This window comes from Mirounga leonina, unplaced genomic scaffold (genome assembly GCF_011800145.1).
Source record: "Mirounga leonina isolate KUSES-001 unplaced genomic scaffold, KU_Mleo_1.0 Mir_115, whole genome shotgun sequence".
In the NCBI taxonomy this organism is placed as follows: Eukaryota; Metazoa; Chordata; class Mammalia; order Carnivora; family Phocidae; genus Mirounga; species Mirounga leonina.
Window position 1 is genome coordinate 73,553,439 of NW_023270268.1, and position 26,833 is coordinate 73,580,271.

At 41.3% G+C, this 26,833-nt stretch overlaps 1 protein-coding gene across 1 annotated transcript in view; it reads right to left on the reverse strand.

Moving 5' to 3' along the window:
* The window catches only part of MCF2L2 (MCF.2 cell line derived transforming sequence-like 2), a 239,307-nt gene that overhangs the window by 95,836 nt on the left and 116,638 nt on the right, over positions 1-26,833 (reverse strand). The window contains exons 13-15 of the mRNA XM_034999667.1: positions 20,302-20,479; positions 14,330-14,409; positions 1,241-1,326 (exon numbers count right to left, since the gene is read on the reverse strand). Coding sequence (XP_034855558.1) covers positions 1,241-1,326; positions 14,330-14,409; positions 20,302-20,479 — 344 coding nt within the window. The remainder of the gene's footprint in view (positions 1-1,240; positions 1,327-14,329; positions 14,410-20,301; positions 20,480-26,833) is intronic.

Consider the following 26,833-nt stretch of genomic DNA (forward strand, 5'->3'; position numbering starts at 1 on the left):
TTCCTGCCCTCCTCCCAAAATATACATACTTAATCACATATATTATTGTGCTACCAACTAATTGTTTCATGAGTTTTTTCCTAGCTAAAATAGAAGTTCTAAAGGTAGGGACTGTGCACAATGCTCTCACGTAGTGCTTAAAATCATTATCCCCCCTCTCGGGCGCCTGGATGGCTCGGTTTGTTAGGCATCTGACTCTTGATTTTGGCTCAGGTCATGATCTCCTCAGGGTCAGGAGTTCCGAGCCCCAAGTCGGGCTCTGTGCTGCACGTGGAGCCTGCTTAGGATTCTCCCTCTCCCACTGCCCTTCTCCCCCTTCCCTGCTCACACTCTCTCTCTTAAAAAAAAAAAAAAGATACACTGTCACTTAAGGACAACAACAGAACACATTGCCAAGTGGTGCTTTTCTGAGACAACCCAACTAAAGACACTTTCAGATATGCTGACATGGGCCATTTGCTCTAACTGAGAGATAATATTTCAGTCAGTAAGAGCCCACATGTTTCTTTGAGTACACCATAAAGTGAAAGAGTATAAAGTAGTCTAGTAAACTAATATGGGCTTTAATCAAGCGGCAAGTTCCTCAAGACATTGGTTCATTTATTCTACAGGCATATTTTGGAGGCCTGCTAAGAGCTAAGTATTATCATAGTCCCTGGGCATAAGAATGGCTCGTAAGTCAGTATGTTAAATGGTGTGGATACAAGTAATGTGATGATTGCTGGAATAGAGCTAATGATGGAGATTCTGAATATAAAGAAGTTGGTGTTTTTTTAATGAATTTCCCCTCTGCTCTTGGTGTTTACCTCCCTAATTTAGGCTTTCTGAGCGGCAGAGTAGTCACATGCATGCAAATACCTTCCTGTGGTCTGAAAATAGCATTAAATTTGTATAAATTGTGTCTTTGGGGAACCTCTTCCCTTTAAATGCTTTCAAACCAATAATTCAATCTATCAACATTAATTTACATTTACTATTTTGTTTTTTCTTGATAATTCATTTTTTAAAATACTGAGTATCCTTGGAACTTGGTTTATAAGTCATGTGCAGTTCTTGCTTGTTGCTTTTATGAGATCTGTGAGTTTGTTCTCAGGTACATAAATGAAGGTTACTATACAGAGTAAATATGTGATTTTATCTGGGAAAAATGAGTGATGAGGTTTAAAACAGAGGATACCCTCCCCTCTCCCCACCACCCCAAGGGGTTAAAATGACTCCGGCCAGGGATCTGCAATCTTACCTGGTGGGGGAAAGACTTTCATGACTGTCGGGCTGCTCTGGCTCAGGGTTCTTCCCTTCATGACTGCCTTCCAGTATTTCTTCATTCTGAAGTGAAAGAAATTTTGGTAAGACAGCCTATATTATTTGGGGGCTGTATATTTTTCTTTCCCCCAATTTATTTGTTTTGTTTGTTTTTGTTTTCAGTGCTCTCATTGAGCACCATGCCTAGCCCCTCATCTTTCTCTTTCTTTCTTGGGTTTTTCCCAACCCCTCTGCAAATCTGTTACAGTTTGCCCTTTGGGCTTCCTTTAGAAACATCAAAAATTCTTTCTTGAAAGCAGGTATCATTTTTCCTTAATAATGAACGGCTATTAATACTGTACTCCCCCTCCTCCCTGGTTGACTCACAATAAAGATTTGGAGTTTGAGCTAAGGGGAAACAGTGAAGAGATCATTTGACTCAATATCTCCTTTTTTCCCCTCTGGGGCTAAGAAATGAAGATCTGGAGAAGTTGCGACCTACCCAAGGCCAGAAAGTGAGCTAAAGACAGAGATGAGATAAACCCAGAGTCCACTTTCACAGGCTGGTGATCACAGGTCCATTCTAGCGCACCGCATCCTGGGGCAGCTGGTTCCTTAGGCTGTACGGATTGGCCACCGGTACAGGCTTGAAGCCAGCTGGTGTTCGGAAGCCCTGCTCACTACCTGGCAGCTCTGAGACCTTGGGCAAGTTCACTGAACCGCTCTGCTTCAATTTCCTCCCCTAGCACGTGGACCCCATGGCACTATCTACCACACAGGGCTGGGGCTCTTTTTCAGAATATTAGGCATTTAATTCCCAAAAAGAGGCAAAACTACTCATTTTACTTTCAAGAAAATACAGTTTCAGGGCATCTGGGTGACTCAGTCGGTTAAGCGTCTGCCTTCAGCTCAGGTCATGATCTGAGGGTCCTGGGATCGAGCCCTGCACCCGGCTCCCTGCTCAGCTTGGGAGTCTGCTTCTCCCTCTCCATCTGCCCCTCCACCCACTCGTGCTTGCTCTCTCTCTCTTTCTCGCTCTCAAATAAATAAATAAAATCTTTAAAAAAAAATAAAAGAAAATACAGTTTTAACAAGGAAGTGAATTTATATAACATTGATAGCAACCAGAGAATCTTAAAGTTATTGACTAATGATGAACAAGCAGATAATTAGCCAGCATCTGAATTCTTCCTGCCTGCCAGGTTCTGTTTAAATGAGTTCTTTTATACTGTCACAAAAGGGAGTATAGATTTTGAAAGGGCCCTCTTGCAAAAGTATTGTTTAAGGAAATGTAATGAGTAGGCATAAAGATTCTCTGTAAATTAGAGCTAGAAGGTGAAGCATGAGCTCTCCCCAGACAACAGATGAGAAGTCTCCTTGTAAAACAGCTGAGAGTGATAGACTCTCAGCTGGTTGTTGATAATGCAAGAAGAGAGGCCTCTCACTTGATTAACAGAAAGCACTCAAGGTAAGGTGGTTTTTATTATTCACAATGCCAACCACAGAAAGAGCAATTCAAAAATGTTCAACGAATGAAAGAAAATCGTGGATCTTTGATCTTTTTCATTGATGTCATCCCAAATCTAGAATATCCAGAAAGCAGGCTAACAAATAAAGGACTATTTGGGATACCAGTTTTGCATCCAGCTCTAAAATACACGGGCAATCTTAAATTCCAAGTTCATATTTGTTTCTTTCAAAATAGAATATCATTTCACTAGGAATCTAAATTGTTAGTGCCTGCTATTACATATAGTTGACCAGATACTAGTAGATATTTCTCATTTCAGTCAATATACAGAAGTAAATACCAGTCCCTGGATTCAAACCAATCTAGTTATTTTCACCACACTACCAAGGCTCTTTCTTCACATTTTCTCTATAATGTTGAACTAATTACTACAGCAGTTAATGTACATCACATCCCTTTCTAGTTCCTCCCCTGTGACTTTACTATGCCTGAAACACCTGCTGGACTTTGAGCTCTAGCCTTGTCTTTGGATCCCTAACATGTAATATGGGACCTTCGTAAGGAGTAACCACTATTTCTTTCTTTTTCTTTTTTTTTTTTTTAAGATTCTTTATTTATTTGACAGAGAGAGACACAGTGAGAGAGGGAACACAAGCAGGGGGAGTGGGAGAGGGAGAAGCAGGCTTCCTGCGGAGCAGGGAGCCCGATGTGGGGCTCGATCCCAGGACCCTGGGATCACGACCTGAGCCGAAGGCAGACGCTTAATGACTGAGCCACCCAGGCGCCCTGAGTAACCACTATTTCTAACCAAACTTGCTCTCACTGTAAAACTTGTTACTTCTTATAAAATGAATTGTGCTTGGGCGCCTGGGTGGCTCAGTTGGTTAAGCAACTGCCTTCGGCTCAGGTCATGATCCTGGAGTCCCAGGATCGAGTCCCGCATTGGGCTCCCTGCTCAGCAGGGAGTCTGCTTCTCCCTCTGACCCTCCACCCTCTCATGCTGTCTCTCTGTCATTCTCTCTCTCTCAATAAATAAATAAAAATCTTTAAAAAAAAAATGAATTGTGCTCTTTCCAACTATTCTGTTGGTCTATAGTAAGTGTGGTGTATTGTAGAGTCATTTCATGACAATCTAAGGGCAGAAAAATAACAATGACTCAAGGTGTATAGGTATAGACTGTCGTCTTTTACACTGAATGATGATGCCCTGATTTATAGACTTTGTCACGCATGAGACATGGGCTTGCTGAAATGCCTGGGCATGGACTTGGTTGTGTCAGCCCACATTCCTAGGACCACATGTCAGACAGTTGGTGTCAGGGTAGAGAAAGAATCCTCTGTCCATCAAGTTTGATGGAATACAACACTGCTGCCATTGAGAATGTGATGGGAAGGATCCACAGCAGATCTGGGCACTGCTTTACTAATCTGCAGGGAGGTAGTTAACTATACTGTATATCAATGTTTTGCTAAGGTTTAGACAGATTAGTTGTGTGCTAGTGCAGAAGCTTTCAAAGTCTGACCATGCCCCACAAGAAAAACATCAAAACATACATACACACACATTGTGATTTATAATAAATATATATTGATCTTGTCCTATTTCTGGTACAGATCTCCTAAAACTTGTAATTTCCTAAGTGATAAGAGCCATGAAGTTTTCTTTTGTTATTCACAACAAACCCCTTCCAACCCCACCAGAGTTTATGTTAATAAGGTAACTTTTGGAAAGCACCCAAGAATGGGGGCTGATTGCCGGGGAACCAAGCACGGAATTAGAGGGCTGGAACTTTCAGTTCTCTTGACCACCACCACTTCCAGGGAGGGGAGGGGGGCTGGAGATTGAGTTCAATTACTAATGGCCAATGGTTTAACCTGTCATGCCTATGTAATTAAGCCTCCAAAAACACCCAAAAAGGAGTCTCTGTGTTGGTGAACACATGGAGATGGAGGGTGGGTGGCTTGCTCAGACAGCATGGAAGCTCCATGTCCCTATACCTTGCCCTATGCATCTCTTCCATCTGGCTGTTCCTGAATTACATCCTTTTAAGATAAACTGGTAATCTAGTAAGTAAAATGTTTCTCTGAGTTCTGTGAGCCACTCTAGCAAATTAATCAAACCCAAGGAGGGTATCATGGGAAACTGATGTATATATAGCAGGTTGGTCAAAAGCACCAGTGACAACCTGGACTTTTCAAATGTCATCTGAAGGGGGTCGGAGAGCAATCTTATAGGACTGAGCTCTTAACCTGTGGGACATGATGCTATTTCTAGGTAGACAGTGCCAGAATTTAGTTAATTGCTTGGTTATGTTGTAAATACAAACACACACACACACACACACACACCAGACATATGTATAGTTGATGTGATATACTCTATTTTTAAATTAGGCTATCCCTGTTGCATTCTGTTCTTTTTCTTTATTTTTCAATGCTTGTGAACCCACCAAATTGAGGTCACTGTCACCACTGTGACCTGCACTTTGAAAACCTCTTAGAGAGTGAAAAGAACTCAGATGCTTCATGTGAGAGGTACAACTTGGTGGGAATCCCTGGCTTACTTCTTATTTAAAAGTGGCCTTGGGCAAGACTTCTTTGCACCTGAGGTCTCTCTCGGTAAAAGAGGACTGGTTGTATCTATATCTGAGGGTTGTTGTGGTGATTTGAGAAAAGGAATTAAAGTACTTAGTACAAAGACTTGACAAATGGTATCTATGGTTGGCTCTTTAATATCTACTTTGTGGGGATTAAAATAAGTAATGTATGTAAAGCACCCAGGCACACCGACCTGCAGTAATTGCTGGGCAGTTTCTACCTGCTCATGTGTAATAGAGACTCCGTATTTCTCACTAGCTGGGAGGTGTTGGCCAAGTCGCTCCCTGGGTGTCCATTTTCTTCTGCATAAAATAAGGGAGATGTGTGAATTGGCAATGAAACATCCCTCTGCTTATAGTAACAAGTACCAACATAGGTGTTATTGCTTCCGATTTTGAGATGAAAGCTAAATTGTAGCCAGATTACTTTGGGAAGAAGATTTAAATTAAACTTCCTCAAAGCTCTAGAAGGAAAACCACATATTTAAATAAATGCTTGCTTTTTTCAAATATTGGGTCTTTTGTTCCTTTTATTTTAAATAATGAACCAAGAAAATTGACCACAGACCAACCAACCAATTGCTGCTATATTTTTTTTAGAGATTCCTTAGGAGCCTCACTGAATTATAAAATGATGTTTTTTAATTTTTTTCAAGATTTTATTTATCTATTTTAGAGCGCGAGACAGAGAGAGAGCATGAGTGTGTTGGGGGAGGGGTAGAGGGGGCAGGAGAGGGACAAGGAGACTCCGCCCTGAGCATGGAGCCTGACGTCGGGTTTGATCCCACGACCTTGAGATCATGACCTGAGCCGAAACCAAGAGTCAGATACTTAACCGACTGAGCCACCCAGGTGCCCCTAAAATGATGTTGTTGTTTTTTTAAAGCAGAGCCACAAGTTCCTGTGGAATCATATCCTATTTCCTTCAGTCAACCCTGACTTAGAGTTGCCCCTAGGGTATCTCAAAGAGTGGATTTTCTCAGCCAGCTGGTGATTTAAAAGGGAATTGACCCATAAACCACCCTAGTGGAGGGCCGATCAGGTGGAAAAGCCCCTCCCCATTTATGTTCATGTTATTCTGAAGAAAAAGGGTGGCCATGAAGGCAGGCAGCTGCCCACTGCTCTGGGCTCAGCATCTATCCCCATACCCCATTTCTACCCCAGCCTCTCCCCAGTTTCAAAGTGACACCAACCCACATACAGGTTCTCTAGGAGCACCTTGAATGATGACTTCCTAGGTCTTCTCAACAAACATGTAATCTAATTGTTTTGTTTCCCCATATTTTGAAGAAAGATGTGTTTCAAAATTGAGAAAACAGGCTAAGTGCCTAGCTTGAAGGAACTCTGTTTAAAAATTTTATTTCAGGGGCACAAGGGTGGCTTAGTCAGTTGAGCAACTAACTCTTGATTTCAGCTCAGGTCATGATCTCAGTGTCATGAGATCAAGCCCCGCGTTGGGCTCCAGGCTCAGTGAGGAGTCTGCTTGAGATTCTCTCTCCCTCTCCCTCTGCCCCTGCCTCTGCTCCTGTGTGTGTGCACACACTCTCCCTCTCTCAGGAGAATATCTTTTTCAAAGTATCAACCAGCTTTTTAAAAGTACCTACATTTTTTAAAGTATCAATAGCTAGGGGCACCTGGGTGGCTCAGTCGGTCTAGTGTCCAACTCTTGGCTTGGGCTCAGGTCATGATCTCCTGGGTCATGGGATCGAGCCCTGGTTGGGCTCTGCATTCAGGAGGGAGTCTGCTTGAGATTCGCTCCCTCTGCCCCTCCCCGCCCCTGCTAAAATAAATAAATGAATAAACTTAAAAAAAAATAAAGGATCAATAACTGATTTTCAATTGACTATTTTTTTTTCCTTCCCCAAAGGAGAGATAACCACATTTGAACTGAATCAAATTAGCTTTTCCCTGCAGTTAAATTATTTCACTTTATGATTTTAGGGATGCTTGGAAAGCAATTTCAGTTCCAACTCTTTTAAAGCGATGGTATCTGGTAATTCAAGGTGAAAGTATTATTTATTATATTATCACATTTCTTTAAAAGAGAAGCTACTAGACCTCATTGTGAGAAAAAGTAAGGTAGATAAAGGGCTGAACCACCTTCTTCATTTACATATAAATAGTGATCATTGCAAGAAGTATTTATGGTTAAGCATTTTACAAAATTGTAAATTAATTGTGAAAACCAGAGAAAATAAATGAAGAGGTAGGACAAGTAAGAATTATTGAAAAATTATACAATGTTGGGGTGTAGGGAGGACAGTGGGGAAAAAACAGAAAAGGAAAACTCTCCAAAGGCCATTCAACCTCCAGCCTCAGTCCAGTCCAGAGTGGTCTTAGAGACACAGTCCCAGAGTGAAAAGCAAAAAGCATCAGCCTCAGGAAAGGATGCTCTGCCTTTTCCTCTCCATTGCTGGAACTGCTGGAGAAAGGGGGGAAACCCTTTTCTTTTTCTTTCTTTCTTTTTTTTTTTTGAGATTCAGGGGTTTCTGATGTGGAGAATAGGAAAAACTTTTGAAAAACAGGAACCACTTAGAGAATCTACCCTGGGAGAGAATCTATCCTGGATTGCTAGCTGGCTAGTCTGTCCTGTTTGCTCCATCTCACCAGCTCTTCCCAGCACATCTTTTCTTACTCTTCATTGCCACTGCCTGAAGAAGTCACTGCCTTTGGATAATAAGGCAGTCTTTTTTTTTTTTTTTAATGGCAAGTATTTCCAGAAGGGTTAAGGAGCTCTCAGTCACTCATCATCCATGCATTGCTATGAACTAGCTCACATTCAGATATTCTCCTACCTCTAGACCAGATCAGCTACATTGGGTGGGGGCTTCCAAGAGGGAGAGGAGAGGAGAGGAAGGTTTTAGCACATGTTATAGACTAAAGCCCTTTGGAGGAGAAGGGTAGGCTTGAGAAGACAGGCATGAGTAGTCCCGAGGCTTTGTGGGAATGGGAAATGAAGAGAGACAGATAGGGGAATGGGTCCCAAATGCAAACTTTTCCTACTTCAAAAATTTTCCAGGGTCTCTTTTATCTAAGATCTTGAATTTCCCAGCCATTATTGTTAGTAATTAGTTCAATGATCTCACTGGTTAAATTGGTTTTTAAAGACTGGACTAATACTCTAAATAATGTTTATAATATTTTGTTTATGGGAAAAGTATCTTCTTAAAAAACTGCAGTATTGTTTTAACAATGATTTACAAGTCTGTAGTTCTGTTTAAAATAACAGAAATTGAGAAACATGTTGCAAGATACCTTTCTCCCATTCCCAAACTAAGAAATGTGAAGGAAGTAAGTATGCCAAGGACATTGAAAAGAAGTTGCCTATACATCCGGAATTTTCTCCAGCTGTTTGATTTCATGTGATTTTTAACCTCAATGCATAAATGTGAATGTAACCTTATTTTTATATGTCTATCAATCTTAACTTGTAAATAAAATCACAAGTTTGAAAAGTACTTTTTTAGAACAATCTTTGGTCCCTAATCTATTTCACAAATAATTTCCATATAACCTCAAGGTCAACTGGCTGACTCTCATTAGTGTGTGTGTTGGGGGGGTGGCTACAGCTCATAGAGAAGGTGTGGGTTGCTGTTACAGATCTATAAAACCCTACAAATGTTGGACTCAGCCTTCATAAGTCCTCGCTTTCTACTGTTTCTCCTGAGTGCTCTATATTAGCCAACAAATTCATCCAGTGAGAGATCCACGATGGAAATCTTAAGGTATCTTCAATATCTTCTTTCCCTCTCTTAAATCTCTCCCCTTTCTTCTCACCTTGACCTACTCCTCATTCATCACACTTTCTGAGACAGTGTAGTGTGTTCTAGGCACTGGGGAGGACATCTGAATTAATTGGTATAAGCTCTGCCCATCTCCCTTTTCCTGTCATTAGAAGTTTCTTAACACTGGAGTCACACCTAGACTGTGGCACCTGCTGGCAGCTAGTCCGCCTGCCTGCCTTCTAGTCTACTCTTCATTGCCATACCAGAGTCATCTTTCTAATACATAGGTGCCCTTCCTGGCAACAACTCCTAACCAAAGCGTTTAGCAACCTGTTCCAGTCTACCTCTCTGGCTTTCTCGAACCATTCTCAGAATGGCCTATGCCCTTTCAGACTTTTGAGACTTTACATCCTTCCCCATCTTGACTGCCCTTCTCTGTCTTATCCACCTTTCAAAGTTGTATTTATTTTTCAAAGTTAAGTTCAAATGCCATCTCCTTTATAAAATATCCCCAATATCGTTGTTAGGAACTGTTCCCTCTTCTGCCTTCTAACACGTTATATTTCTTTTACTGGACGTATGTCATTCTTTACATTATAAATTATTTGAAATATGTAGTTTCGCTCATGAAACTTGTAAGTTTCCTGAGTTCAGGCCCCATGCTAGAATTGTTTCCATATGACCCATAGCAGTTGCTTTAATATATATTAAATGGAGCTGAATAAGACACCCAGGTTGGACCAATGAAATATTTTAGTCATCTCAGTTTTTTATTGGTCAAAGAGCAAAGTCAACAGTGGTCTTAACTGTTATTCTCTTCTTTTTCATATAGCTCCCTCAATGAAAGTACATTCTGATAGATTAATATAATCACACTCTTACTTCACTAAGTTCTGGACTCTATATTAGCCTAAGAGTTCTATAGCCACCTTAATGAGCTCTCCTTTATTCCAGGTCTTTATGAACTATGAATATAGCTTCTGGACCAGTGTGACCAAAAATGCAATCCTTATACCACCTGCATTCTAGGTACCAAATTAAAAATTTTAAATTTAAAAGTTAAAAATTCAGATTCCTGGACCATATCTGGCCCTCCTGAGTCACAATCTGAGGGTAGAGACTGAGAATCTGCATTATTAATAAGCTTCTCAGGGCTGCAATACATAGGAAACCTTGATAATCTTGGTTCTAGAAATTCTTCAGAAAGCTTAGATGGGGGCTGCCTCAAAGATTTGGTGGATTTTCTGAATGACCAGATGTCAAGCATCATAGAGGGTGAACACTGAAATGTGCTTATAGTTTATATAGTTCTCCTGTTGAGAATCAGAGGTAAATGAAAGCTTTGGGGATTCAAAGGAGTGAGAAAACAAGGAACTGAGTTTGGGCCTGATCAGCTATCATTTGGCAAAACAGTACACATTCAAGATTAGGAGAAGCTATTCAATTTAAGACCTGAATCTGACCATCCTTCAGCTACTTTTCATCTTTTACACAGAACATTCTATCTATAAACACGGGATTAAATGGGAAACTAAAATTACTAACCTGCTATATATGAGGCTTCATGCTAGGTACTCCCCATATATTCTCATGTTTTAAATATTTTTATTTTGATTTGTTAACATCATCATTGTCATTGAAGTCATATAGTTCTCATTTAATCAACCACCTGTGAGGTTGCTTTTCCCCATTTTGCAGAAGAGGAAATTTAGAGTATGAGAGATTAAGTCAACTGATAGGCAGATTAAGTAACTAATAGGTTATAGGTAAATAGATTAAGTTAGATAGATAAGTAAACTGTTAGATTAAATAAACTACGAGTTTCAAATCCCCATTCCACCATTTGCTAGTTGTGTGACCCTTAGGGAAACTTACTTAACTTCTCAGAGTCTCAGCAGCATCATGGATAAAACAAGGGAAACATCAGCTTCCTCAATCTTCTTCCTCAAGGTATTGATGAAATCGGGTACGTAGAGGACACAGCACAATGTCTGGGCCTCATCGGTGTTAGCAACCTTTCCCTCACTTCCCCATTCTGTAACTTACTGCCTTGGCTTTTTTTTTTTTTCCCTTTAATTTTTATGAAGGAGGCTGTTTGCTTGCAAGCCTAAAAAGTCCTCTGCTATGCTAAAGCCACATTAACAGGTGCCCAAGAACAGTTTGTTGGTGCTCACAGCCAGTAGCTCAGCCTTTATCCTGAGGGTTCACATTCATGAAAAAGGAATTTTCATCAGCCTCTGGCCTCTTTCCAGCTCTGAAGAGGCTGTGATGCGAGCAGCCTGAGAAAGCAGCTCCTGTGAGTCATGCTTTCAGCTTCCAGCTGGTGATGTAAAGGACCCGAACCAGCCACATCACCACTGCCAGCAACCACAGCGAATCTCCTCCACGGCTGGGCTTTCCCAGACCACGTCAGTGAGTCTAGCGCATGGCCGCACGGCTGCCAGACGGCCCGAGAGCTCAGCCAGCTTACGCTCCTTCCAACCAGTAAAGCAAGGATTACTCCACCTGAGAAGACAGGACACCTTTTTTGGAAATGAGTTCCCTGATGATGATAAATTCATAGCATGATTTTGTTGTAGTGAGTGTCAGTGAATGTAGTGGCAATCATGAGTGGTTTGGGTTTATTTCCTTTTTTTTTTTTTTTGGTCTGTGAGCATTTCCCCAAGGAAGGCAAGGTGGGGTATTTATCACAATGTTATGATTTGCACTGTGATTTCATCTTTGCGGTCTAGGCCTCAGGTCGAGGATGTCAGGAGTGTCACCAGAGTTCAGTGTTATGTATTCTGGTCATCTGTCCTGGACAGCGGCCACAAAACACAAGCAGCAATGATTGTTCTTGATGTTAGTCAACCTCCCTGCCCCCCTTCTAATAAACCATAAATCACACAGACATGAATCTAAACCTTTTTTTCTAACCTACCATTTTTTTTTTTTTTACTAGTTTTCTTACATATTTTGGAATGACGATTTCCCTAGTTATACTACCTACCTTGTCAAATGCTAATGGCATTTACTGGTCCTGAATTGATTTTTAAGTCTAGGATTTGGGGATTTAGTTCAAAATCCATCTTCCTTCCTACTCATGGTCGTTCACAACTATATGGATTCTGCTCACACTTCTCATAGCCTTGGTGTTTAGAAGTAGAAGTCTGGCCAGCCTCGGTTTGCCAAAATGCTTCCTCCACTGCCTTGACTGTTAACATACATGTTGTTGCAGGAAAAGCCCCGCATTAAATACACAGACGAAGTCACAATAAGGAAAAACAACAACAAAAGCCCAGGACGACTGTAACATGGGCTTGTGCTGGCTTTCCAGTACCTATGCTGTTGGTGAGGATGGGCCTGGAGTCTGAATTAAATAAGCAGCAAGGCCAAAAAAAGAAGAAACCAAAGTCTAGTGGTCAGAGCTTCTTGGATTCTACTCAACATGTGCCAACCCTATAGGCCTCTAATTCTTCCCCTGCCCTAGTTTCTGCATTGTCTGTATTTACCAAAAATAAAATCGAAGTAAGTAATAAGTGTAGCTTATGAGAAGCTTTCATCTTAAATATCCTCAGGTCTTCCCTGAGAAAAGGTGCTTTGTGCTGACTGACTGTATTTCCTTTTTTTTCCCCAACAATAAAACAGCAGCACTCATTTTTACTATTCACACTTATTGAAATAATTCACTCGAATTTGGATTCTCTCATATGAGAATGTGCATGTACATGCAACTCCTATGGCATCTTTATAAAGTGTGTAGGCCATAAATATGTTGTCTAAAGATGGGCAAAGAAAATCACAGAGCTGTGAGGTAAGTGCAAATCACTTTGATTTGTGGGTTAATAGCAACAGCACGTAAGTTCAGGGGCTGGATGTGGGCTTTGGTGCACTTGACATGGCTCTCACCTTTAGAGATGAGATTCTCTGAAGCCCAGAGTACAGAGATGGGTAGGGTGATGCTCAGTTTTGAAGGTGATCACGGTTAAGCCCTTTTTATGTCACTCAATAATTCCACAGACTTCATGGATGTCAAGTCTGGCGAAGTTTCATTACATTTGCCCATTTCAAAAAATTGCTCTTTACTCTTTTAAATGGCTGATCACGACTGTGTGAAACTGCAGACTGTTACTTAACTCTGGAAGACATGGTAAGCAATTTCTCCCACCACAGGGGATTCTGAAACAGTGATAGCAATGTCCTCGTCTGCCTAAACTACGAAAGGATAACCAAACAGACAGAAGAATGCAGCTTTCTCTCTCTAAGAAAAGTCTGCTGGGAACTCCACTTGCCACATTGTTTCTGCCTTGAGGAAGAAAAGTCTGAGACCCGCTTTCTGCCTGACTCCAACATGGTCGGTGGAATACCTGTGGGGTCCTCTATTCAGACCCATTAGGCACAGATGGTGGGTCCAAACTGTTGCTCAACTGCAAGTGACCCAGGGTCTACCGGCTTCTGCTTTCAGAACTGTTCCATTAGCCAGATACTCACTTTTTAGTGAGGCAGGGGTAAATGGACCCCTTCTAGGGTTGCTTTTGCGGCAACATATTTTTTATTTGGGTATTTAAATATAATGTTACTTTACAATTATACGGTGCTTGGCACTTTTCAAATTTCCATTTGCTGCTCAAAATTAGTTTCAGATGATAGCTGTTGTTATGCCCGTTTTTCTAGATGAGAAACGGAGGCTTAGAGTGGTTTCTGTGGCTTCCATGCAGGTCTGCCCGATTCCAAAGCTTATGCTTTTTTTTTTTAAACTTGTATTTTGAAGTAATTATGGATTCACATAAGGTTGCAAAGAAACATACAGGGAGGTCTCATGTACCCTTCCCCCAAGTTCCTCTAATATTAATACCTTACACAAATAAAGCATAGTATTAAAAGCAAGAAAACTATGTTCACACAATTTACACAGTTTATTCAGAGTTCACTGGTGGTACACACACGCGAGTGTGTGTAGCTCTATGCAATTCAGCCATGTTTTTTGTACACAAACCACACACTGTTCTACCAATTTTAAATATGAAGTCAAGAGTATAGGGATGCACAAAATGACTTTTCCCTCAATAACATAATATCTACCAACAATTACATCCATGACCAGTTTTTCTAGTTGCAATTAAGAAGAAAGAAAAGGAACAAATCCTACAAAACTCAGCTTTTGAGAGCACTAGTCTGTGCAACATGTCTTTATGGCCACATCATGTGGAGCTGTGATAGGTATGGGATAGGGGAACTTCATTTATTGGTAATTATGGCAACAATATTCTCTCATATCAGAAATCGTTAACTGTAAAAGAGAAAGGTGATCTTACTTTGACTTCAAATTTAGTCTCATCGTCTTCCTTTTCCAATGTCCCTGTATAAGTTTCCTCAGATGTCCTCTGAAGAGGAGCTAGAGAGACAAAGAAAATATGCCATTAATTTGGCAACTCAGCTTATAAATAACCCAGAGCGTATAGCCTGGCTTGGATGAGCACCTGGACTGGGTTGGGCCAACTGAATAACAAAGCTTAACTGAGCTGCTGTGGTGATTTGCAAGGTGGGAGATGAAATTGGAGGTGAAGGAGAGATGCAGAAAAGAAACAGCCCTTGACCCCAGGCATTTAACATTTGATCCAAAGAGACAAAAGTTACACACAACACTGCATGGAACATCAAACTACAACAAATCAATAAACATAATGTGGTAAAAACGAGAGGATTTCCATCATTTCCATTTTTTTTTTTTAAAGATTTTATTTATTTGACAGAGAGAGAGAGAGAGACAGCTAGAGAGGGAACACAAGCAGGGGGAGTGGGAAAGGGAGAAGCAGGCTTCCCGCCAGGCAGGGAGCCTGATGCGGGCCTCGATCCCAGGACCCTGGGATCACGACCTGAGCTGAAGGCAGACGCTTAACGACTGAGCCACCCAGGCGCCCCCATCATTTCCATTTTTAAGGCTCAGTGAAAAGGTCACTTTCTTGTATTTTGAATTACGGATTCACATAAGGTTGCAAAGAAACATACAGGGAGGTCTCACGTACCCTTCCCCCAAGTTAAGAAGTCTTCCTTGACATTCAAACTTCATGGATTCTTTTATGCACTGCTGCTTTAGCATTTATCTTTGTACTATATAATACCGCAGTTGAATGTTGCTCTTGGATTAGAAGACCAGATTCAATTCTAGATAATACATTTATTGAATATATTTTTTATTACACAGGTAGTTAATTTGTGCTTATTATAGACAATTTAAAAAATACTAAAATCTTACCACTTAAACACAACCATTTCCTTACGGTCTTCTTGAAAGTGTTCTCTCCCTCTGTCTCTCCATACACATACACACACACACACACACACACGCAACCCCCCCACACTCACATAATCATACTATGATTCTATAAGAGGATGTCTATGTCTGCCCCAGCCAGAAATTGTTGCTACTCTAATAGTTGGATTCTAGAACTGAGGAACCACATTAGTGGATGAGACAACTATGTGAAGAATCAATTAGCTGAGTCAGGATGGAACTGGGCTGTCTTATTCTTGCTCTCCTCTCTCTGTCTCTCTGTCACTCTGTCTCCCTCCCCTTCTTTCCACAGAGCTCTTGCAACACCTGGGAGATATCCTTTCCTCAGGCCTCCAAGGTCATTTGGCAACAAGAATGGGACTTGAGGAGGAGAAGCCCTGGTTAGGCCTTGAGGCTTTCTAACCCAGCATTACCAGAGGGCCGCATTGGGGATGATGGCTGAAAGGCTAATAAGTAAGTGATACTGGGCGCCTGGGTGGCTCAGTTGGTTAAGCGACTGCCTTCGGCTCAGGTCATGATCCTGGAGTCCCGGGATCGAGTCCCGCATCGGGCTCCCTGCTCAGCAGGGAGTCTGCTTCTCCCTCTGATCCTCCTCCCTCTCATGCTCTCTGTCTCTCATTCTCTCTCTCACAAATAAATTAAAAAAAAAAAAATAAGTAAGTGATACTTTGAGTTCTTGTCACGGTCAACACCCCTGTATATACAATTCCCTTGGAAAAGTCACAGGATACCTGTGAACAACCTAAGAATTTGAGCATTTCTAGGTCCCATGGCCAAAATGCCATCCACCTAATGCCCCCAACATATCACTCTGATTCTTATCTGTGGTGAACAGTGGCCTCCAGAGATTCCTCCCAACCCTCAGGTTCTGTGAGTCAACTGGAATCCACTTGGGCTTTCTATGGATTTTTTCATAGGTATTATTGAAATCTATAGTGAAGTGCACTGTTTGCTGCCCCTATTATATGACCACTGCAGCTACTTCATAAGAATGAACAATCCTTTGGGCTCCTCATTCTCTGCCAGATCCCTGTAAGCTGAGTGATTCTAGGCATAATAACTAGATGCTAGGAGTACGTACATTATAACTGGCAACATCCATGACTGAGAAGCACCACCCTTCCCACTGTAAGTACAGCAATGAAGTTCAAGGCTGGGGCAAGGAGCCACACTGCCAGCATTCAAGTGTTGCTCTTCCATGTACAAGACACCTATCTATCAGAGTAATCTCTGTGCCTTAGCTTCTTCATCTGTAAAGTATGGAAATATGAGAAAGCCTACAGTAGAGGGTTGTTATGAGGCTTAATGAGTTAATATATGCAAAGTGTTTAGATCATGGTAAACAGTACATTTTAGCTATTATTATAGCCACAAAAGAATTTTTTCACATTCCTTATAAACTTTAGAGAGGTTAAATGTTGCATACCCAAGGCACTCAGCTAACAAGAGTCAGAGCCAAGATTCCAGCTCCCTCACGTTCCTTACACTGTGAAATATAATGGTTTATCTTGGAACAGACTCAGTTACTAAGGAATCAGATAAAATGTGTTTGAAAATCCTGTTAGTGACTTGCCTGAATCCATACTCAGCCGTTACTATCCAAAACAAAAGTGCAGAATTGTTCTGCAAAATGAGCAAGATGTCTGGCCAAAGTCAATGATACCTGTTCAGATATGACAAAGATCTATTTATGCTATAGGGTCATTGTCCATTATGAGATCTTGTGAAAAAATAAAAAGAGAGAGAAACAAGCTATCATTCTGCTTTATTTACTTGTAACAAACATATAACCCTTAAAACAATGACATAAGAAAAATCACAGAAGTGAACATAATTTATTTTTGGGAAAGAGCCCTAAATGAGAATTAAGGAGAATCAAGTCCTATTTCTAGCGATCCAAAAAGATGTCTCTATGTGTGTATCTGTTTGTGTGAGCAGGATGTGAGCATAAGTGTATTGAGTGTGCATGGTTGTGTGTGTTGAGTGTGTGTGTATGTGTGTGCACAGAAAATTCAAGAAAAAAATGCACTAAACTCTTATCAAGGCTGCTTCTAAAAAGTGCAATATGTGATGGGCGACAGGGGACTGTAAACCAAATGAAATGGAGAAGTACCAAGACCCCATAATTTTCAGATAAATAAAAACCAAAAGAATCTGTTGTCAACAGATCTGCACAAGAAATGCATAGGAAGCTCTGTAGCCTGAAGAGAATGACACAAAGTGATGATTCAGATCTACAATAAGGAATAAAAAGAACACTGGAAATGACTGAATAAGAGAGTAGATGTAAAAGACTATATATAAAATATAAAAGACTATACATAAGCATATATCTGAGAAAAACAATGCAAAGAGGTATGCTAAGAATTAAAAAGAACACTAAAAAAAAAATTGCTAACCCAAAAGAAGACAGAAAAGGAGGAACAGAGTGAAAAAATGAGAAAATAAACAACAAATAACAAAATTATAGCTCTAAATCCAACTATATCAATAATTACATTGTATATAAATGGACTAAATACTCCAATCAGAAGGCAGAGGTTAACAGAATGTATTAAAAAGTAAAGACCCAATTGGGGCACTTGGGTGGCTCAGTCAGTTAAGCACGTGCTTTCCACTTGGGTCATGATCCCAGGGTCCTGGGATCGAGCCCTGAGCCCTGCCTGGGGCTCCCTGCTCAGCAGGAAGCCTGCCTCTCCCTCTCCCTCTGCCCCCCCCACCCCCCGTGCACTCTTTTGTGCATGCTCTCTCTCTCTCAAATAAATAAAATCTTTTTTAAAAAAAGTCAAGACCCAAATATAAGCATATCTTACAAGAAATCTACTTTAAAAACAAAGAAATAGAAGAATGGAAAAAATATATTATGCAAACACTAAACATAAGAAAGCTGGAATGCTATATTAGTATCAGACAAAATAGACTTCAGGACAAGGAGTATTACTAAAGATAAGGAGGGAAGGGGCGCCTGGGTGGCTCAGTTGTTAAGTGTCTGCCTTCGGCTCAGGTGCTGATCCCAGGGTCCTGGGATCGAGTCCCGCATTGGGCTTCCTGCTCAGTGGGAAGCCTGCTTCTCCCTCTCCCACTTCCCCTGCTTGTGTTCCCTCTCTCACTGTGCCTCTCTCTGTCAAATAAATAAAATCTTTAAAAAAAAAAAAAAAGATAAGGAGGGAAGGAGAGATGTTTCCTAATTAGAAGAGGGCCAGAATATCTGGAAGACATAACAATTATGAACATGTATGTGCTTAATAACAGAGTTTCAAATCACAGAGTAACAAATAACATATATAACATATCCAAGAGTAGTTTACCCCAGGAATGTACAATTGTTTTAACATTTGAAAATAAATCATTGTAATCCACCATATTAACAAATAAAGGAGAAAAACTATATAATCATTTCAACAGATGCACCAAAAAGAGCATCTGAAAAAAGTCAACAATCATTCATGATGAAAACTCTCATCAAAGTAGGAAGAGAAGGGAAATTCCTCAATCTGATAAAAGGCCTCTGTGAAAAACTTACTGTTAACATCATACTTTAAAGTAAAAAAGGAACTCTTTGCCTTAACATTGGGAAAGACAAGGATGTCTGCTCTCACCATGTCTATTCAACACTGTATTGGAGGTTTCGGCCATTATAGTAAGGCAAGGGGAAAAAAGCATAAAGATTGAAACAGAAGGTCTCTATTCACAGATGACCTGGTTGTATCTTATACAGAAATATATTCCTATTAATAGTTAAATATGGTAAATTCCATTTAATACAGTTTTAAAAAAAAACATGAAATGCCTAAGACCTCTACACTCAAACCTACTATACTGCCAAATACCATATGATTTCACTCGTATGTGAAATTTAGGAAACAAATCAAATGAGCAAAGGGGAAAAAAACGAGAGAGAGGGAAACCAAGAAACAGACTCAAGCTATAGAGACCAAACTGACGGTTACCAGAGGGGGTGGGCAGGGGATGGGTTAAACAAGTGATGGGGATTAAGAAGAGCACTTGCTGGGCGCCTGGGTGGCTCAGATGGTTAAGCGTCTGCCTTTGGCTCAGGTCATGACCTCAGGGTCCTGGGATCGAGTCCCGCATCGGGCTCCCTGCTCCTTGGGAGCCTGCTTCTCCCTCTGCTTCTCTCTCTGTCTCTAATGAATAAATAAATAAAATCTTAAAAAAAAAAAAAAAAAAGAAGAGCACTTGCTCTGATGAGCACCAGGTGATGTATGCAAGTACTGAATCACTATATTGCACACCTGAAACTGATATTACACTGTATGTTAACTAACTGGAACTTAAATAAAAACTTAAAAAAAGAGCAAACCAAAACCAAAACCAAAAAACTTCTATACTGCCAAGAGAAATTAGAGAAGACCTAAATAAATAGTTATAACATTTATGAATTGTAAGATTCGATATTGGTATGATAACAATTCTCCCCAAACTGATCTATAAATTTAGTGCAACCTCAAGCATAATCTCAGCAGAAATTAAAAAGTGAGTCTAAAATTTATATGGAAATGGAAAGGACCTAAAATAGCCAAAATAATCTTGACAAAGAACAAAGTTGGAAGACTTAACACTACCTGATCTCAAGACTTACTAATAAGCTCTCATAATCAAGACCATGCAGGACTGGTATAAGGACTTATCTATTGTTTTATTCTTTACAAAGAACCAATTTTACCACTGGACTGATAATAGAATCTTGTGAGCATTTTAAAGGTCCTTAATGGAGTCTATTTCATGCTGATGTTATTTGCACATTTATATTATTCCTCCTCTAGACTGTGAGTGTCTCCTTGTACACAGGCACTCAGTTTTATCTAACTCTATAAAGTCTTCAATGCCTTACTATTCCATATCTGTAGTTTATTTTAAATAATATTTGTCAAAACAACAACCATTTATGCATCTTAAACAGGCACAATCTCAACCCTCATGAGCACAGATGAAACATAAGGGCACAAAGATTCCTCCCCCCAAATAACCTACCTAAGGTGCAGGGCTGGCTGGTTTTTGGTGACACCCATTTTGGGGAGGACTCAGGATGGGGGGCCACAGGTTGCACTGGGCGAGTTTGTCTGGCGGCCAGTTTCATCAGACTCATTTGCCTCTTGTGAAATATTTCCTGCACATCGCCCAGCTTCTGCAGGACTTCCTGGGCTCTGGCCTGTAAGAACAAAAGCAAATCATGACCAGGTCACTCTGCACTGAGCCTGAGGACATGAAGCTTTCCCTTTCTCCCTTCTTCCCCTCTTCCCCCAGTTTCACTTCCTTCAGGTGACCCTTCTATCCATACGCAAGTCATGGCACAACTCGCCCTGCACCAGAATTGTGATTCTGCGAGTCTGCATCTCTCACTTGATGGACAACAATCATATCCTTTTCACTATTGTATCTCCATGCCTAGAACACTGCCTAGCACAGAGTAGCACTCAGTAAATATATATTAAGCGGATAAATGTTCATGAAGCCACGTCCATTAGTAGTAGAAGAGGATGCCACAGACTATGAATAAAGGACATTAGGCCACTTTACAAAACAGGAAGGTTTCAAAATAAGAGGTATACCCCGAATAAAGGCCCTGAAGCAGAAAAGAGTTTAAGTGTTCTGGGGGAAAGAGTTGGCTATATACTGAGGCAGGATCAAGGGAACCCCAAACACCCTAGGAGAAACATTTAAATTTTATTCTGTGGGACACCTTCTCTATTCATGAGTAGTAAAGAAGTAAGCTGAAAAAATACCAAGGGAAAGATGAAACTCCCAGACATTCCCATAACTGACTATATGTTCTAAGGCAAAGGTCCAAGAGAATAAGAAACAAGGCCTGGAAGTCTTCGAATTTCACCAAGGCCTAAATTTAGCTAAATATGTTTCTTCTGGCCTCTGACCTCTGGCAGATCAAGGGAAGTGGGTAGTCTCTTCTTTGTCATGCCAACTGTGACGGATGTCAGACATCTCACGTCTAACATCCGTCTCCTGGATGATTTTAGCCACCAAGGAAAGGACCCCAAATTAGAAGAGCTCAACCACCACAAGCCATGCAGGGTGCTCTGAGGATGCCTCATCCCGAAAGTACAGGCTCAGCACACATTTGGGGAGGTTGCCACATTTCGCAAGTGGAAAAGTAAATGTGTCTTTTTTTATGTAGGGCCATCTTCTGAGGGAAAGAGCCAAGAGCCCTGAGGGAGGACTACCCTGTCAGTTACGGAACAACCGTTCACCTACAGCCTGAGGGTCCTGTCAAGGCTGACCTCTCCTCCAACATCTAGTGCTGGTCTCAGTCCTCGTGGGGTCTGAGTACAGACCTGGACGGTCAGCAAAATTTTTCTGTAAAGGACCAAAGAGTAAGTATTTCAGGCTTTGCAGACCATCTGGTCTCTGTTACGACTACTGACCTCTGATGTTGTAGCATAAAAGCAGTCAGAGATAACATATACTCCGTAAATGAATGAGTGTGGCTGTGTTCTGATAAAACTTTATAAAAGTAGGTGGCAAGCAGTTTTGGCGCACAGGCTATAGTTTGCAGACCCTGTGCAAATACACACACCACAAGGTGGGGCTTGTATTTAAAAGGTCTCTTCAGGGGCACTTGGGTGGCTCAGTCGGTTAAGTGTCTGCCTTCGGCTCAGGTCATGATCCCGGATCAAGTTCCGCATTGGGCTCCCGGCTCAGCGGGAAGCCTGCTTCTCCCTCTCCCACTCCCCCTGCTTGTGTCCCTCTCTCGCTGTCTCTCTCTGTGTCAAATAAATAAATAAAATCTTTAAAAAAATAAAAATAAATAAAAATAAAATGTCTCTTCAGAGAATGTGCTTCTGGCCTCAGGAAGCTCAGTTGTACAGCCGACTAGAGGTTCTGACAAAACAGCTGAGTTCAGATCCCAAAAGAAACCAAATCCCCTTATGTCAGGATTAGGCAATGTCAGTTTGTGTTTCTGGGGTGACGGTGATGAGACCTGGTGGCCAGCCCAGTGATAAGCTAGGAAACTGAGTCACAGGTGTTAACTGCTGCACAAATATCAAGAAATCTGACCGAAAGAATGACTGTCAAATCAGTGGTGTATGGTATACAGCCCTGATGTGAGGTCAGTGCCACATGCTGGAGCTCCCGGCTCACCACTTGGACAGGACAGGACTTGAATCACCTTTGCCCTTTTGCATCTCTCCCTTAAGATCCCAGGGTGAATCCTGGAAATGGTGAGGTGGTCAGAAGAAACCCTAAATCCCTCAGCTCAGAAGAGGAGAAGTCTTTTTACTTGCAAATCCATTCTTCATACCACAATCAGAATTAGCTTTCCTGGAGCTAAATCTAATCAGGTAACTTCCTTGTTTAAATGCCCTGCTGGGATACAGTCCAGACTCCTCATGAAACACTGGACCCTTCATTAACTACCCTGATTTCTGTCCAGTCTAACTTCCACTAGTCCCCACCCCTACCTCCAGCCTCCAGCTATGGCAGTTCCAGGAATGTTCTTGTTTCCAGTCTCTCTGCCTTTGCACCACCTCTTCCTTCTGCTGAGGTTCCCTCCCTCTGCTTTGTCTCCCTTGAAAACTCCTACCCAATCTTCCAGACCAAATTTAGGCATCTTCTCCTATGAACACCCTGACCTCCCAGGCTGAGCTGACCTTTACCTCCCCTACGTGCCCCACTGTCTCTTCCATTCCATGCTCTTGGACCAACAGGCACTTACTGGAGACATGTTTGTCTTCCACTAAACTGCCACCCCCTTCATGATAGGGATTGTGACTTTCATTATTGTAGTCCGGGAACAAAGCACAAACTGGGTTCCCAGTGAATATTTAAAGAATTGAATGTTGCTATTTGTTACTTCGATTGTTTCATTTTCTAGGCTGGGTGGTGAAAGTGAACAAGGGAAAAAAATCAAAACAGCAGCACCAAGAGAGTGATGGAGTAGCAATGTATTGCAGAAAAGCACTTGAAGAGCCTCAGACAGACAGGGTGCCTGGTACAAGAACAACAGTTTAATTGTAGATGTAGTTTTGATAATCACTATGTCTTAAATGTAACAGATTCAATTGTTTAGACATAGAGTACCAGTGTTTTAGAAATAAATTTTACTTCTTCAAATAGTTTTAGAATTTCAGAAAAAAGTAAAAAATAGTACACAGAGTTCCCATATAGACCACCCAGTTTCTCCTATCTTAACAGTTTTCATTAGTATGGTATATTTCTTACAATTAATAGAATATTGATTGCTATTTTTATTATTAAAATAAATATTATAAATATTTATTTTATATAAATAAATAAATAAATAAAATATTATTATTAAATAAAGTCCATACGTTAGTTAGACTTAGTTAAATTAGTTAAAACTTAGAATTAGGTAAAACTAATTTTACCTAATGCACTTTTCCCCCCAGGGTCCCATCCAGGACACATTACATGTAGTTGTCATGACTTCTTAGATTCCTCTTGGCTGTGACAGTTTCTCAGCTTTTCCTGGTTTTTGATGACCTTGACTATCTTGAGGAGTATTGGTCAGATATTTTGTAGCATGTCCCTTAGTTGGGATTTATCTGATGTTTTTCTCATAATTAGCCCAGAGCTATGGGTTGTGGGGGTAAGATCATGGAAATAAAGTGTCATGTTCATCACATCATATCAAAGTACATCATTTCTGCATGACAACACTGTTGATGTTGACCTATGCCACCTAGCTGAGGTCGTGTGTGTAAAGTAACTTCACCATAAAGTCACTTTTTGTTTCTCCCTCCCCATACTGTATTCTTTGAAAGGAAGTCACTATGTACAGACCACATTTAAGGGTTGGGAAATTATGCTCTACCTCCTTGAGGGCAAAGTAACTACATAAATAATTTAGAATGCTTCTGCACGGGAGATGAGTTTCTTCTGCCCCATTTATTTATTTATTTATTCCATCATTTATTTATAAGAGAATGGATTCATGGATATGTATTTTATACTTTGGGTTGTAATCCAAAACCACTTTATTAACTTTATTGCTCAAATTGTTCTAGCATTGGCCATGGGCGTTCTTTTCGGTTGCTGCCTATGTCCCATCACTGTGGTTTGTTGTTTTGTTTTTAGTAGTTCCTTCTGGCACTACAAGATGCTCTAGGATCATCTTGTATATTCCCTGCCCTAGCCCTAGAATCAGCCATTTCTCCAAGGAGCTCCGGAGTCTTTTATTGAAGAATGGTATTAGAAACCAAGATCTCAGTGCTAGATGTGCTCATTGACACTGGGGGGTGTCCGCTTCTAGGCTATCTCAGTTGTCAAAATAAAAAGATACATGTGTCTGTACCATATCTACATACACATATAGCTAGGAATAATATTTCTATATGTATAGAGTACCAGTTTTGACAGCAAAGTCATTACTTCTCAGTGGACAAAACTTTCTCTGACACAACAGGATATTTAAGTTTTATAACCTAAAATTTTACTCCAAACCAAAAGAAGAAAAGATGGGTTTGGGGGCTATTTTGATCCATTTGACATATAGGATTTAAAAAAATATTTCTCTTATAATCCTCTCCTTCCTCCATGTTTCTGCTTATTTTCCAGAGATGGTTTATTAAGTTTTATTCGTTTCCTGGTAGGTGGTATGGCCAGGAAGTTTGCTGAAGTTGTGGCCAGAACAGCAGCTGTAGCCACAAATCTCCCTGGTTGACCTAATACACTCATTTGAGCAGCTAATGGAGTTGGAGCTGGGTGAGACTATCCTGCCTTAGGAATCTGACCTGGAGCTACCAACACTGGGTCTGCAGTGTAGAACCTCCACCAGAGGGCTGTCCCTTTGTTCCCTCTGCAAGGAAGTCCTTGTGTTGGGGGAAGGTGTCTGCCTACCCATCCCCCATCCCTTACCAAGATCACACCTTACCACCAAAAGGTTTCAGGGAAAGAACATCATTAAGGTACAACTCCACATTGAGCTGCCTCCACTGTACTTGGCCCACTCTGCCACCTGCCTGCCCGCTTGCTCAACAAATACGGACTGGACCCCAGGCAAAAGCTAGGCACAGGGACACAGAAATAAATGAGGCTCCTGCCCTTCAGGAGCTCCCAGTGTAATAAGCAAGACAGACATTTAAAGTAAATAAGTAGGGGTGCCTGGGTGGCTCAGTCGGTTAAGCGTCTGCCTTCAGGGGCACCTGGGTGGCTCAGTCGTTAAGTGTCCGCCTTCGGCTCAGGTCATGATCCCAGGGTCCTGGGATTGAGCCCCGCATTGGGCTCCCTGCTCCATGGGAAGCCTGCTTCTTTCTCTCCCACTCCCCCTGCTTGTGTTCCCTCTCTCTTGCTGTGTGTCTCTCTCTGTGTCAAATAAATAAATAAAATCTTTAAAAAAAAAATAGAGTAAGTAGAATACAGTACGGTATGTAACATATTATAGCAAAGGCTATTAGCCTGAATCCATGGATGGACTTTAGGGTATCCCATAAAATTAATTAGAAAAGTTATATATGCTGGATATTCCCTATTTGTCACCCTACTACATCTTTTTTTCCCAGCTCTGTGTCCCAGGAAGCTGACCTCTACAGACTCTGTTGAATAGGCTCACTTGCCCATGGGCTTTTAATTGCCTTGGCCAATAGGAAGCACTACCAGGAAATCCAAAAGAGAGAGCAAGGAGAGTAGGGATATATATTCCCCCATCGGTGGTTGCACCCCTCTGGCCAAGACCACAGCCCTTACTAGCGCCTCTCACGGTCACAGCTACAGTGCCTCCTGGGTTCTCCTTTGCCCTTTATGCTTATGGGTGGTAACTGCTTCCTGTTTCTTGCTTGTAGCCCCAGGGACCTTCACCATCCCTACTGGGTTCCCTAAATCCTGCCCATATCTTGGTAAAAAGTGCCTACCTCAAACTCCCTTCAATCACTCTGAGTATGCAAGAACCCTGAAAGTATGTGAATCAGATTCTGTGACTCAAAAGAAGTAAAGAAGGTCCTACGGGAGAGATACATACAAGGTGATGTGAATCTTGGAGGAAGATGGGCTATCCATAATTCTGCTGACTTCATAGAACAGTGCTCCTCTCAAAATGCAAATCCAATCAAGTTATTCCCCTGCTTAAATCCTTCAGTGACTTCCCAGTGCTCTTAGAATAAAACCCAAACTCCTCAATGTGGCCCTTAAAGTTCTGCCTCATCTGCCCCTCTCTTATCTCACCCCAAACCCCCTTCGTTTGCTCTCTGTACTCCAGCCACCCTGGCCTTTGGGTTCTGCACTTGTGCCAGCTTCCCTCCAGCCCTGTGTCCTCTGCACATGCTATTACTTCTGGTCTGGAAAGGCTCCCCCATTATCTCTACTCATTCTCCAGGACTTGGCTCAAGTGATCCCCAATCAAGGTCAAGTTCTTCTATCACATGATCCTAAATCTCTCCTTCCCAGTACTTATCTCAGCTTGTAACACATTCTTACGTTTTGTGTTTGACATTTATTAATGTCAGCCTCTCCCACTAAATTCCATCAGGGATGGAACCGTGTTTATTTCTTCTCATTGCTGTGTCCTCAGCACAGTGCATGATACATCAGAGAT